Source organism: Acomys russatus, chromosome X, assembly GCF_903995435.1.
Source record: "Acomys russatus chromosome X, mAcoRus1.1, whole genome shotgun sequence".
In the NCBI taxonomy this organism is placed as follows: Eukaryota; Metazoa; Chordata; class Mammalia; order Rodentia; family Muridae; genus Acomys; species Acomys russatus.
In genome coordinates, this window is record NC_067169.1 from 13,874,056 (window position 1) to 13,890,036 (window position 15,981).

At 40.1% G+C, this 15,981-nt stretch overlaps 1 protein-coding gene across 5 annotated transcripts in view; it reads left to right on the plus strand.

Annotated features, from left to right (window-relative positions):
- The window catches only part of Cask (calcium/calmodulin dependent serine protein kinase), a 337,437-nt gene that overhangs the window by 226,615 nt on the left and 94,841 nt on the right, over positions 1 to 15,981 (plus strand). For all 5 annotated transcript variants that reach the window (XM_051141460.1, XM_051141461.1, XM_051141462.1 and 2 more), the window contains exons 6-8: positions 3,899 to 4,001; positions 8,549 to 8,724; positions 14,001 to 14,123. In XM_051141460.1, coding sequence (XP_050997417.1) covers positions 3,899 to 4,001; positions 8,549 to 8,724; positions 14,001 to 14,123 — 402 coding nt within the window. The remainder of the gene's footprint in view (positions 1 to 3,898; positions 4,002 to 8,548; positions 8,725 to 14,000; positions 14,124 to 15,981) is intronic.

The window sequence follows — 15,981 nt, forward strand, 5'->3', positions numbered from 1 at the left end:
GTAAATAATAAAAAAAAAAATAAAGGCAGCAACTGATTGAAACATAGCAAATGTAATAAAGTCTATAAATTCATAATATAAAATGCTTTTGAGTCACCTTTGGAAGTTGCCTAAATATCGAACCACTCTGGTTTGATATCAACTTCGGTTCATAGCATCTTTATTCATAATAAACATTAAGAAAACATGAAAGGCAGAGAGATGGCTCAGTGACTAAGAGTATTTGTTCTGCAGGCGTGTTGATCCAAGTTCAGATGCCAGTGCTCATAAACGCCGGCCATGCCCACTGGTAGGGAATGGAGTGGAAACAGTTTAGCTCCAGGTTCAGTGAGTAACTTTGTCTCAAAGAAATAAGGTGATAGAGCATAACACCTGATACTTTGTCTGGCCTCCATGTGCGTGCATGTGCATATACCTCACAAATGAGTGCCACGCATGTGCGCGCGCACACACACACACACACACACTTTTAAAAAAAAACAGAAAGCCCAGCACACTGGTGCACACCTGTAATCTCAGCACTTGGGTGGCAGAGGAAGGTGCATCTCGGGGAGTTCAAAACCAGCCTGATCTACAGAGTGAGTCTAAAAGAGTCAAGGCTACACAGGGAAACCCTGTCTTGGGAAAACAAAAACAAAAACAAAACAGGAAACAGCTCAAAAATGTCCCTCTCCATGTAGAGTGAAATGCAGTAATAAAAACATAACTTCCTGATGACAGGAAAATGGCTGGATCTTGGAAACATTGAAAGAAAACTTGTATGAAACAGTGCATTTTTATTTGCTTTGATGTATACAAAGTCCTAACACTGGCAAAAAAAAAAAAAAAAAAAAAAAAAAAAAAAACCAAAAACAAAAACAAAAACAAAACCTTTACTCTAAAACTCCCAGAACAGTGTGGGATAGCAGCAGAGACTGGATGGGAAGTGGGTAAGAGGGTTTCTGGCGTGGTGGTACTGTCCTGAAAAGGCTCTGGGTTGCACAGATGCACTTCGTCCAAACTCTCTAGTAGTATATTGTGATGGGTACATTTCATGCTCTGTAAATTTTACTTCAATATTCTTACAGACACTAAGGTTTTGGGACCTCAAAGTGTGGAGCTATGAAATGACGCTGCTCCTATCATTAAGTGAACAGTTGATAGAGAATCTCATGATAGGTCAGGCACATAACACCCGAACTTACAGCTGAGTCCTGTCACTAGAGCTTGGCAACCAGGCATATTCTTACTGATGAGCTCTAACCATTAAAGCAGATGAAGTTTGCTGATTCTGGTCAAGATTCTAGGTGTAACTATGAGTCTCCATGAAATGCAGCAAACTGTAAAACATAATAAGTGATAAGCTCTGTGGGTAACACTAGCCAAACCTAGACTGTAGGGGACTTTATGGGGGAAGTTACTGATTATCTTTAAATCAATACCATGAAAATTGGAAAGGAAAAGAGAATATAGTAGAAGGGGAAATCTGTTCTGCAGTACAGCAATATATGGGCCAAGGATGCTACTTAATTTTTAGATAGGATCTTTTGGAGTCCAGGATGGCCTCAGACTTACTGTTAATAGGCAATTGGGGTTGACTTTGAACTCCTGATCCTCCTGTCTTCACCTTCCAAGTACTACAGTTTGGCTCTTATTTTAACCTAAACCACAACTAAAAAGTATTGTTATGATAGTCAAGAAAATTTTAATGTGGTGTGAATAGTAGGTAATTAGAGGGGCTAGAGAAATAGCTCAGCAAATAAGAGAACGTCCTGCTCTTCCAGAGGACTGGGGTTCACTTCCCAACACCCAGATCAGATGACTCACATCCTCCTGTAACTCAAGCTCCAAGGAATCAGATACCCTCTTCAGCCTCTGCAGGCACTGCACTTTTATGTACACACACACACACACACACACACACACACACACACACACACACACACACACACACACCATGTTTTGAGAATCATTCAAATGTACTGCTAGGCGTATCAGAGAATATAGTATTTGAGCAGCGACAAAGGTCACTACAATTAAGCTCTTTTCTGACACCACCTCCAACAAACTTCCAAGAAGAAACAGATAAAGATGAGGTCCTATCACCTTTCCACTATTGACTCTAGAGATAATAACACTTTTAAAAAAACAGGTGCAATATTACAATTTTCCTTGTTTTCATTCATGTCATGAGAAAACGCGTTATCTCAGCAAGATAGGATGAGAGATGGCAATCTTGTAGAGTAGAGCAGTGTTGGTGAATTATGGGGAAAAACAATTAAAAACCACCAACAAGTAAACTATTATTCTAAGATTGTTTCAGTGTTCATTGCCTGGTGTAGAGATAAGCTAGTGAGCTCAGTACACTGCAGAAGCCACATTGAAACAGTCCTAAGCCCTGTAATCCACAACTTAGTTATCTAAGTGCCCACCTCTCATGAAATCTTGAAAGTATTTTTTCCAGAAATTTAAAAGACCCTTTAAAATATGGACACAAAACTTAGTCATTTACTACAGATTATGTAGGAGGGCGAATGAGAGTGTTTACAACAGTTGTAAGGTGACTTGACCACCAATGTTTCATCATTTGTTAGATATACTTCTCTTATTCAGGTTAATAAAGAATGTGTTTCACACATTTAAAAAAAAAAAGAAAGAAAGAAAGAAAAAAGATGAGGTCCTCTAAAGAAACCACCATTGTTACCACAATGTAGGAAGGAAAGCAGGTCCACAGGCAAGAAATCCCTGGGACACAGCTTAATTCAAGTTATTAAAACCCAACATCCATGCCTTTATTCCCAGCACTTAGGAAGCAAAGGCAGGCAGTTCTGTGGAGTTTAAGGCCAACCTGGTCTGCACTGTAAGTTCCAAGACAGCCAGAGTTACATAGTAAGACCCTGTCTCAAACAGCAACAACAAAATAGCCATTTGATTCTCCTCTTACTCAGGGATAGAAAAAAATAAAAGAAAGAGAATGGTGAGACTGAACAAAGAAAAAGTCATTGGCATCCCATAAGGTCCAAGTATAGTGACTGTAAGTAAAATCACATTGTAGCAGGAAAAAGTATACCATGTATTTTTGCTGAAACAAATAAAAACTGTCAGTCAAATGAAGAGACTATTGCGCCAAAAAAGGAAAATATATCTGCATTTCCTGAACATCCCTGCTTTGTAGGTGATAGTTTAATCTTGGAAACAAATAATTTCTAAGTCTTTAGAGAAAGCATTCAGAAGTGAGACGAGGACAAAGAATTCAAGCATATAAAGTAATTCAAAAGCCTTTTTATTAAAAATTACCGTATTTTCTCACATAAGATGACCCCCAACTTTAACTTTAACCTTTCCAGTTAAAATATAGTTTAGAATATACTCACCATGTAGGACTACCCCTCTTCCAAAGTACACCCTGTGCAGCGGACTAGGGCTGCAAACTCTATATTTTAACTGGAAAAGTTAAAGTTGGGGGTCATCTTATATGCAAGAAAATATGTGTTATTATTTGAGATGGGTTTTTTCTGTGTAGTCCTGGCTGTCCTGGAACTCAAAGATCTGCCTGCCTCTGCCTCCCAAGTGCTGGGATTAAAGGTATGCATGCTGCTACCACCCAGCTCCAGATGCTTTTTTTTTTTTTTTTTTTTTTTTACTGAAAACTGCTGTTATAATAGGTTTTTAATGTTTTAAATACACATGGTTTTTATTTGGGGGAGGCTGGAGGTGTCAGAAGACAATTTGTAGGAGTCTCTACCTTGTGAGTCCCAAGGTGTCAGACTTGGTGGCAAGTACTTTTACCTTCTGAACCATGTGGCCAACCCAATTCCGATGGTTCTTTTTAAAGTACTACTATGGTATTTTATTTAATGTAATGTTAATTGAATTCTTTTTCATTATCTTTAGTTTAATCATTGGTTTTTCTTTTCAGCCCCACTGTGTTCTCCTCGCCTCAAAAGAAAACTCAGCCCCTGTCAAGCTTGGGGGCTTTGGAGTAGCTATTCAGTTAGGAGAATCTGGACTAGTCGCTGGAGGTAAGACACTTGAAGATGTTTCCTGCCTTTAAAACCTGCTTTCTTTTAAGTTGGTGTAAAATTTCAAACTCAATACTAATCTAGCCTGAGTGTTTCACATCCCATTCTACCCAGAGCCATCAGATAGTTTTCAGTTTAGTGACTCTGTAGTCATAACTAGAATTTTAGTCCCTCAATAGAAACTGGGCTTGCAGGAGTAGTTTGGTGGCAAAGCACCTGCCTAGCATGCATGAGACACTGGGTACCATCTCCTGCACTGCAGAAAGTGCTGTGTTGATTTCACCATCATATTCCTAGCGCTTCACAGAGAAGAAGCCCCACAAAAGCACAGTATAAGAGCAATGCACAAAGAAGTTAGTTCGGAAGTTGAACTGCACAAATAAAGTCACTTCTAGTATATACAGATTTACCTTTTAGGGTCACACATGTCTAAGTTTAAATTTCCTACCATTTTCCTTTTTCTGTATATCAAAGAATCCTGCTGAAGTCGTCAGCCTGTGTATTTGTGAAGGGCAAATAGAAAAGAATACAGGCTGATTTAAGCAAAACAAGACATGATTTTTAAATTCCTATGCCATAATAGAAAATGAAAAAGGAAAAGTAGGAACTTTGTACACTGATATATAGAAGTGGATGCCAATTCAGATTCCAGTATTGTGGGGTTTTTATTTATTCTTTTCAACAGAATCCAGACCACAATACTGCCTGGAGTTTACGTCTATTTCTTAGTTTTGCAAATTGCCTACTTCTGCATTCTGTACTGCTGGTGTATCAGTGCTTTCTCTTTTCCACCTCCAAGTACTAACAGCTTCACAGAGAATAAAAACCTGAGAGTCCTTTAACATGGAGTCTTCAAGTCAACTTGCCACCCTTCAGAATACTTATGCAATGAGGTGTGGTGATGTACACACAGCATCCCAGCACTTGGGAAGCGGAGGCAAGAAGATTGCTTTGAGTCTGAGACCAGCCTAAACATACAAGAAAACCAACAAATGTTCATGTTAAATTCAAATGCTTTCCAAACCCTAACCATCAACATAGCTGTCTGTTCCATAAGACATTTTATTCAATTTGATTGTGGCTAGAGCAGTAATAACATGAGCCGTCTTCTGGAAAATGTGTGTGAGTTATAGTTGTATTTTAAAACTACTCTCTGCCACACTGCTCTCTGGAATTAAATTGTATTAAGTTCTTCTAGTCTTACATACTTTTCCAGCTGAAGATTTCCAATGACATGAGAATGAGAGAAAATGAGACAAATTCCTTTTATATGTTACGTACTGAAATGACTTTGTGTCTGTTACTCTGGATCTGCATCTGTTCATATTCATTGTGGCAAAGACTGTTTTATTTCACAAACCTTGAATAATGAGAAAAGGAGATTTAGGAAGTTTGCATCCATGTTCACCTGTTTTTGTAAAGTCCATGAACCCTTCCCCTAATTTTTTCAACCATTTTGAACCCACAGCATGCCCCTTTCTTCCAAAATTACTATTCTCTATGCTCTAGAATTAAAATCCTTTAAAAAAAAAACATTGAGACAGGATTTCATGTGGCCCAGGTTGGCCTCCAACTCGATAATTTATTGAAGAGCTCGGTGGAGTGCCTGACTAGCAAGTACAAGCTTTGTTTCCTTGTAGATTACAATCTTTGACTACCTGGGCTTCCCACCAGAAATGATTATCTCCTTCACATGCTCTACAGAGTAAAACCACTTAACTCCATTACACTTCAACTGTTCAGAGAATCCACTTGCCCTGAATACAACCTAGAAAAGAATCACAATGTAGTAAAACCATTTACCCTTAAAACCCATTCTCAGTCCTCTCTGTTGAGAACTAAATACATACACAGGAGGCTGCCTTCCTCCTGGTTTTCATAAAATGGTGTAGATTTGTGTCTCCTCATAATTTGCACCTGCTATTCCATCTGTTTAGAATGCCTTTTGTCATTTTATCTGTCACATTTAGCTGTTTGCTTGAAGACTAAGCTAATAATTATTGTCTTGTAAAAGCAAGCATATTAGAACTGTCCTAGTTCTGTGACCTATCCCTTCTCTTCCGTCTAACCAGAATTATCTGGGTTGCCCACTTCCTTACAGATTTTATCAAGGAAGTGTAATAATAGCAAAGACAAGAGCTTTGTTAGAGGTATAGGAGCCATGGCTCATCCCTGTACATAACCCCCACACCTATCACAGTGGCTAGGGCCTGGAAAGCACTCTGGAAATGTTTAAACAAAAGACTCTGGTGACTAGTCATTTTCTAGTTATAAGCAACAAATTACGAGGTGCCAGGACCAGAGAAAGCATGGTGAGAGGGGGAAAAAAATGAAAACCTGGTGACAGAATGCACAGCAGCCATCGGATTCTACAGAGATCCATCAGTACATACCAGTGAGGCTCCTGAGAGTTATGATCTGTTCTGTAGTCAACTCTAACTCACCACGAAAAGACTGAATGATGTGTGACATCGTACGTAAAAATCGTCAGGAAACTATACAAAGCCTAGAAAATGAGTAAGGTGAAAGCTGTTGTATGTATAAAGATTCAAATCCTAAGTATTAAAAGCTAGCCACTCCTGCCTGAAGTTTGAGGGAAGGTTTTTTTGTTTTGTTTTGTTTTGTTTTTGAGGGAAGGTTTTATTATTACATTGAAATTAGCATCTAAATATTTATTACATATTTGAGGTAGTTCATAAATAGTTGCATGTCTGGTTTAGTAATTGGTTTCCTGTTCTTAGAATTCTATGATCAAAGTCATAAAAGTCAAGTGGTCACGAGAGAGAGAGAGAGAGAGAGAGAGAGAGAGAATTAATATCAAACACAAGGAGTTTGATGAAGTTTTCACATTCCACTGATGTACTTGTAATTTAAAAAGCCACCACTGTATCTCTGTCATCTCTGAGCAAATTTATGAAATGCTTCCATTGTGGGGCAGACTTCAGTCCATGTAGATGAAGAGAGCCTCTTTAGGGTGGTTGGGCCTGACTCTGGTGGTTTCGATTATTCCCCACAAGGAGCCACCGCCCCCCCCCCCCCGGCATGAGTCACTCTACCTGAGTAGGAAGTCATAGGAGATGAGTGTCAAAGTACCATCTGAACTTGTCAGCAGGGACCCGACAGGTCATGGGAGCAGTACTGCAAATGGTACCTTGAGCTTGTGGCCATACTCCTGAAAGCTCCTGCCCTGTCCATCATAACAGTGTTTATTTTCCTGGAACCCTGCCTCATGGAGGCTGCCATGAAGGGAAGTTCAGCTCCCATCACTGCAGCTCCTTTATGTTGATTGAAGAAGCAAAACCAGACAATCCATAAATAAAAAATGTTCTCTTGTCAGCTCCTTTTTTTTTTTTTTTTTTTTTTTTTTTTTTTTTTTTTTGTGATACATTTTAAGTGAAGGTATTTTCCCTGCTGGAAACCTGAGATGGATCTCTTTCTGTATGAGAAATGGGAGGGGAAGGCAGAATGAGCTGCAGCCAGGGACGCATCTGTAATCCAACTTGAAGCGCTCCTTAGCTCCCTCCATCCGAGCTGAGTGTGATAACCACCAACAAGCCTTGGCCTCAAATTCTCTGTAGATGGTCTCTTAGGTTCTTTTTAAACTCTGGACCACAGTGAGATAAAGTATTTTACAAAGTAAATACTTCTCCAAAGTAAAAAAGGACCTTGGATTCAGCCTAAGTAGAGACAGGCGGGCAGACAAAAAACAGACGGAGGAAGGAAGGGCAAGGCTGGGCGTGCAACATGTAGAAAAGCTGCCAAGTCTGTCTGGCAGTGGCAGGCCCTGAAGTCCTTTCCTTACAGAGTTTAGGACTTCTGTTCCTCCAGAGAGGAAAAGACTACCTTGAGAGTACTCAATTCAAGATAGTTATAATGCACAAGCAGCTAGTACCCGATTCCCTCTAGAAAACTGGTTTTTTATGAAAGCGAGGAAAAGAGAAAACTCTTGAAAGAAGGTGAGTCACAGAGGATTGCCCAGGAGGCAATCCTGATTCTGCTTTAGTGTACGCCATCGGTTTGCTCCCGTTCTCTTTAAATGTTAACATTAGGAGTAAGCTAAGAGTTCCCACTCCAGTAGCCGGTGAGAATTGCTATGACTGACCCTATAGGAACTTGGCAATTAAAAGTAATCTTTTTGTATCAAACTTTTGCTCACTGAGCCCTCTCCCTGCCCCTGCCTCTCTAGGCCTTTCACCTCTTCCCAGGAGGTACAGGTTGGCCAACTCACTCTTCTCCTACCCCTGCTCTAATCTGAAACATTTAAACTTCCTCAAGAAGCAAGAAATAACAGACCTATTATATAACATGCAGAATTCAGAGCCCCAGGGTCCTGTACTAGACACAGTGTTTTTGGACCCAGTAGTCAGATAAACTATTTTTTTTTTCCTTCAATGAATTCCTTTTATAAGGGGAAAAGAAGTGATAGAAGAACATTGATATTGGTAAATTTTCTCATTCCGACAGATACTGCTTTTCCATTTTCAGATTTCAATTAGGGGGAAAAAAACTCATTTCACAAAACCATAATGTTGTTGTTTTAAATATAGGACGCGTTGGAACACCACACTTTATGGCCCCAGAAGTGGTCAAGAGAGAGCCTTACGGAAAGCCTGTCGATGTCTGGGGCTGCGGTGTGATCCTTTTCATCTTGCTCAGCGGTTGTTTACCTTTCTATGGAACCAAGGAAAGATTGTTTGAAGGCATTATTAAAGGAAAATATAAGGTAATGGATTGTGATCTTTTTATTTTCCATTTCGATGAAACGACCCTGAAGTTTTGAACTTACTGTCTTTGCTTACTAACTGACTGCCACCTAGGTACCCGCTCCACCAGAGCAAAAAGGTCTGTGTTCACATCAAGACCCAGTAGTCTTGTGAAGCACAGTCGGGTCTGGGTAAGTTTGAGTCACCATGAACTCAATTCACTGAGCAGCAGACTTCTGTGGTCTTTTTTTTTTTTTTTCTTGTGTATACTTAAGAAAAGGCCTTTATCTTTAAAGGTTTTTTTTTCAAATTCATAACATTCAAATGGAAATTTCACTCAGGTTCTTTCAGTCATTTCTTATCTTAATTTTACATTTCCATCAACCTAGCCAAAAAAAAAAAAAGTCATTATATTGCAGAGGAAACTGACATGTGAGCATTATAACCATGTTTCATAATAACAATTCACAGGTATTTTCTCTAAAGAATTTACTTTTACTACTTTTATGTATGTGTCTCATGTAGGTAAATGCATGTTGGATACCCTAGAGCCAGAGTACAGGCAATAGTGAGCCACCCAGTGTGGATGCTAAGCGCCAAACTCGGGGCCTCCAAAAGAGCTAAGCTATGTCTCAAGCCCCAATTTAGAGGCATTTTGACATGACTTAAACATTCATATTCTGTACCTACTATGCATTAAAAGCCTCAAATATTATCAGTCTTGTAAGTACCGTATTACTGCTTTTGTTATTTTAAAAAAAAATTAATGCTATTACTGACATTGTAGAGGGCTATATCAAAAAAGACCTAAGGAGTCTCAGAAATAAGTAAGCTGAAGGTCCATTCACAATCCCAAATCTTCTTACCCTTTTAGCCATGCACGAACACATGCATCTGGTAGAGTCCAGAACTGTGAGAATGTGTATCTATGTATCTGGTCAGGGTACTTAATGTTGGGGAAATTTTTCCTCTATTATTACCGAAGCTCATACTTTCTATTCAACTGAATCATTGCTTCATTTAATACATGTTTATATAACACTAGACTCCCAAACTGTGAGGCCTAACCTTTTCTTTTCAATTTGTCAGTAATGTTATAATTTTTAAGATTGATATTATTTTAATTATGTGTATATGTGTGTTTGTATGTGGGTATGTGCACCAGAGAGCAGATGTCAGTGGAGACCAGAGACATCAGATCTCCCTGGCACAGAAGTTACAGGTGGTCATTAGACACCTCATGTGGAAGCTGGGAATCGAATGCAGGTTTTCTGCAATAGCAATATCCTCTTGCCAGGCCATAATGTTAAAAGGTAGTTTCAGAGTTGCAGCCTTATCCTTTTAAACTATAACTATAGCACAAGGAGGTGAAAATGGCAAATGCTTTATTTTGTTTGCCTTAGCCCAAACAGTGCCCTTCTGAAACAGGAAGAAGTTGTAAGTATAGGTTTGCCTGCTTCTCCTAGGGTCAGTTTACCACTAGTAAATACCACTTTCAAAGTAACTAAATACTCTGAGAGATTGCTTATTAAGCAGTGCTCCTCTTCCCCCCGCCCCTTTATCCTGGGAGACTGTGAGTGTTACCAGGAATACAGAGACTGAGCTTTCTGGTTGAATGTTACCAAATCAAATGAAAGTACAGATGATAATAATAGTGTACTGGAAGAAACTCAGTTGAAAGTACACCAAGGGCCAGGCATGCTGTGCATGCCTTTAACCCTATGGAGGCTGAAGCAGGATCTTTATGAGGTTGAGGCTAACCTGGTCTACACAGCAAGCTCCAGACCAACCAAAGCGATATAGTAAGGCTCTGTCTCAAAAAATACCAAAAAGAAAGGCAGGCATCAGGTTAATAAGGTTAACAGCAGTGATAGCAGCTGAGACATGACAGCACTTCATGTGCACCCGGAACTGCACTGAGCACTTCACTCAGCCTTCTCAGCAGCTGACGGCGTAGTTAGCATATAATAACATCTCCCACCTGCCTTTTTGAGTTTTAAGTGTTTTCTAATAATAGAATTCTTCCTTTGTGTTTGTTCAGTTGCTAACTTCCTGGTTTCCAAGGCAATGTACTTCATTCCAAGAGCGTCTGGTATTTGATTTTGTCTATTTTTAAAGCATTGAATACTTATTTTTATGCCTTGGTAAGAAATTTGGACTGCTTGCGATGACTAAAAATTAAGTTATTTTAAAATGTCCTATTCCTAGTGAATAATGGCAATATTATAGGAAGCGATAAGGTAACAGGCACAGCATCATTTCTGTACCAAGAGTTTGAAGCCTTGCATCTTAGAACTTATTTCCCGTTTTATTAGTCTAATCTCTCTTCTTGCTTGTCTTAACAGTTTCTTTTACAAAAGGCTCAGGTCTTCAGCAGCAGTTTAAAATATAAATCCATTTCTCCCACCGCTGTAAACTTCATGGGCCTTGTCTTTTTTTTTTTTTTACATACATATGCGTTGCTGCTTCATTATAATGGAACTCGTCACATATACCAGGATAATGGAGAATCCTCAGCTTCAATAGTGAACATGTTACCAATCTTGTTCTATAGCTCACACTTTTAAGTTATTCAAACACATCTCAAAAATTATTTCAACACCCTGATGGTACTTACCAAAGAAAGCAGTAAAATCTTGATCTTGGGCATCTCTAAGAAAAGCTCAGTGTCGCCTTCTAAGTGTAGCGCAGCTCAGCCAGAAGCTGTTCCTGCTCTCAAGTGATTACACTTAGACCTGATTCTCATTTGCTGACTTTTCCCCATTTTCTCATCAGATTTTTCCTAATATACAAAACAGTGGGTTTCCCTGTGACATTTAGATCTGTGCCGTTGCACTTTGCTCATCTTTGCTCCTTGTTACCCACCCTTGTCCTTCCTTCCTCCAAACAACCCCCCTTCTGCTCTCATGGCAATGTATGTTTTAACTCCAGATTCTGCATATGAGAGAAGACACGCAATATCTGTCCTCCCTACATACCACTCCCCTCCCTCTACTTGCCCTTTTTAGATTTCAGAGAATACTGTTTGACTGAAATACATGCTAGCATTTCAAATAAATATGACTGTTTTAAACCCATTTTTTGGTGTGTCCCTGATAACTCAATTTTATCTATTTTTGCCAGCTGAAGGACTGCATTTCCAGTATTGGAGTGCCTCATAAAAAGAGCAGAGAATTATCATCCTGGACCTTTCCTTCAAAATGTTTAACCACCACTTTCAGATCTTTTCATTTGCCAAGAAAGAAAGAAAAAAAAAAAAGATCAATGCGATTTTGAAGATCACATAGCCCCAGGATAGAGAAGGGTGCCTTAGTTAGGTTCCTACCGCTGTGATGAAGCGCCATGACCAACAGCAAGTTGTGGGGGAAAGGGTTGGTTTGGATTACAAGTTACAGTTCATAATTGCGGGAATCCAAGACAGGCACTTGGAGACAGGGAGTGAAGCAGAGGCCATGAAGGAATGTTGGTTACCGGTGTGTGCCCCATGGCTTGCTCAATCTGTTTTGTTTTGTTTTTATACAACTCAGGACCAGCAGATGTGGTCCTTCCCTTCCACATCAGTCATTAATTAAGAAAATTCTACAGGCCCATCTTATCAAGGCATTTTCTCAGTTGAGATTCCCCTTCTCAGATAACTCTAGCTTGTGTTAAGATTGAGGAGGGAAAAAAAAAAACAAGACAAAGGAGCAGAACTATATAGGCCCTGCCCACTTAGTTACCACCACCATGTATTTCAGAGAATTCTAAAAGAATGACAATATTTAAGCAGTCTCCGCCAGTTACCTCATGAGATTTAACAAACAAAAGTGGTTGCTTTTGTAATTTTGCCTCTAAGAAAAGGAAAATAGAACACCATACAAATGTAAGCATTCTCCCTAGCATGGAGATGCTTTGCCCTCCCCATTTGGAAGTTCAAAGCCTCACCTGAGCCAAAGCCCGATCAGTGCCTATTGCTAGCCCTTGGCAAAACTGCAATGGTTCCTCTATGCTGTGGTACAAGTACTGTGATTTCCTTTGCCTTTAAGTTGTTTTTATTAATTCTCCATCATTTTCTCTCAAGAGGTGATATAGATCGCTTACTGGTTAAGGCCAGCACACTGAGCCAGAAATATAGCTCCTTAACGGAGCACTTGGCCTTGCATGTGTGAGAGCCAGGGTTCTGTTTCCAACCCTGAAAAACAACAGCAACAATTACGAAAGCTGCCATAGTGTATGAAGCTCCTGGCACCAGGCAGCTCCCATATGGTCATTCAATCAGGCAGCTTCCACCTTTGTCACCACCTCCAGTTCCCACTTCCCTTCCCAGCTCCAAGCTCTGAGCACTTTCCTTGAATGTTTTTCTCATTTCTGGCCTTATACATAAGCTCTGTCCCATGAGCCTTCCAGTTTTTTCCACAAAGATCTATAGCCAGTATCAGAAGACTTGAATAATTCATTCTTTATGTTTGCTTTTACTCAATTTGACCACATGAATTAGTTGTCTCGTATCTAAAAGAAAGAAGTGACTTCACTGAGTACAGTGTACTAGTGGAATTGGCTATTTTACAGAGATAGGAGGGTAGTATTTTTTCTTAGCTATTAAATACTCTGCTCAGATTATCCAATTCTTTGTCACTTCACAATCACTGTTTTAGGGTTTGTGTGCATGTTTCTTTCTTTCTTTAGGAATTTGTATCCAGCCTAGGCTGACCTCAAACCCACAATCCCCTTGCCGTAGTCTCTTGGTTGCTGAGATTGTGGTGATGTGCACACGCTCAGCACCAGATCCTGACATTGAAGATGTTGGTTTATAAATCTTTCTTTAGCTGGGTGTGATGGTGCGGACCTCTCATGCCAGCACTCAAGAGGCTAGGGCAGAAGCAACTGGAGGGTCCAGGTCAACCTGGGCTACACAGTGAGTTCTAGTCCATCTTGGGATTAAGGAAACCTGTCTCCAAAAAGGAATCTTTCTTAATTTTTTTCATTCCAAATTTATTTTAGTACTTCGTGGATCAGTATATTCTAGCCTTTTTAAATGAGAATCAAAAGCTAGGAGCCAGAATCATGGGCATCCAGCCTTTCAAATATTGAAAATATTATAATACAGCAATACCAGTAGAGTAATTGCTGCTATAAATACTCATATAATGAGGAATGAAGGCACAAAGCATTGCTTGTGTCCTCCTCCCTCAGGTCTTTACTCTGTTATTTGCTCTGAGAATGTTACGCCGAAGTAGTATAGATCATAAAATGTTAAATTATAGTAAGTGTTGGCTTCTTGAAGATAACTTTGTAGCTTTCCTTGTTTCCGCCTCAGATGAATCCAAGGCAGTGGAGCCATATCTCTGAAAGTGCCAAAGACCTAGTACGCCGCATGCTGATGCTGGATCCCGCGGAAAGGATCACTGTTTATGAAGCGCTGAATCACCCATGGCTTAAGGTACTTGCACTCACAGGTCACCATCCACACTGTTCTTAAAGGCTTCTAGCAGCAGCCGAGCACCTTTTCACTCTTTGCTTGTTTCTCGGCCTTTCTATCAGTTTTGTCCACCGTGTTTGCTGTTTTGCACCTTCTCTGAGGCACCTATGATACTCAGCTGTTGGACTGGGTACAAAAGTAATTAAGACAGGCTATTGTCCGGCAACACGTGCTCCAAAGAGGAAAAGAAACAGCTGAAGTAATCCTTCTGTCTTACATTGACCTAATATTGGATGTGACTGTATATGTAGCATTACACTGGTTTTCAGTAGGCACTAAGTGTATATTTACTGCTTTAGGGGAAAGACACATTTTAAGTCACATGTTTTTGTATCCTAGTTTTCTAGATTAAGGAAAATCATATCTTGAAACATCAGGAAATAGTATTGTCTCATTAAAGCATTGTACCATAATTCCAGTGAAATTCTTGCTTTTTTAAGGAAGAATATATCTCAGAGAGATTCAGAATTTTGCCATAAGTCACAAAAATTGTTGCCAGGATTTCAGTTCAGCCTCCCATGACCCGTTGTTTATGCTATATATCATGTCCCTTTCACTAATTAGATGACATTGCTCCAGCCACTTCTGTCTTTCCTACATGATCATTTTTCTGGATCTTTTGGGTCTAACATGTTGTGGTTTGCTTTTTTTGCTTACATTCATGTGCATGCATGAACATCTGCCTTATCCCTCCCTCTCTCCCTCTCCCTCCCTCCCTCTCTCCCTCTCCGTGTGTCTCTCCCCCCCCCCCCTCTGTTTGTGTTTCGAGACAAAGTTTGTCTGTGTAGCCCTGGCTGTCCTGCACTCACTTTATAGACCAGGCTGGCCTAGAACTCACAGCGATACATCCGCCTCTGCCTCCCAAGTGCTGGGATTAAAGGTGTGCCCCACCACTACCTAGCCATCTGCTTTCTTTTGATCCTACAAATTTCTCCAGCTTCTGCCTCCATTCCTTGGTTCCCTCAACTGCAAAACTAGAAAGAATCATCTGTCTCATTTCTGTAAATTCTTCCATCCCTTTCTCTTGAACTCATAGTAGTCAGGATCTCAATCCTACCAACTCCACTAAAACAGTTCTTATTGGCTATGAGTATGCCTCAGTGGAGTACTTGCCTAACATGTATAAGGCTCTGAGTTTCAACCCCAGAATCTCAAAACCTCAAAAGAAAACTACTTGTCACCGCTGACCTTCACATTGCTAAGTCTAGTGGTCAAATCCCAGACTTCTTGGTCTGTTGACAACATTTGACAGCCATCTCCTGAAATGTTCTTCCCTTGGCTCCCAGGCTACCTGGCCTGTTTCCCTTCTGCTAGTCTGGCTGCTTTTCCTCAAATCTTGCTGATTTCCGCCCCATTTCCTTACTCACCACATCACAGGGATATGCCACTGACTGGCCTTCATCCTTGCTCCACATTTCCTTCTCCATCTCTGTCCCTAGGAGGCCTCACTTTAAGTGTCTGTACATGATGAGTCCTGGATCCATGTCCCTCTCCTGAAATATTCTTCCTTAACTTGCTGTGGAACTGTTTCTGAATCCTTGCTGAGTTTGCCCTTTCCTAGTCTCCTGTGCCTCAATTCCTTCATTCTGGCCTCCTTGCCGATCCTCAGACCATAGGCACATCATTGCCTCAACCATCCTGTATTAATCATACTGTTTCCCTAGAATATTCTTCTTCTGGGTCAGTCTATGGTTTGTTCCCTTGCCATCTTCTGATCCTTATTTAGATACTTGATGATGCTTCCTCAGAGGCTATGCAAGATACTAAGATATGTAAAAATATTGATTAATAATGTATCTGATGATATTGTGGAGCAATT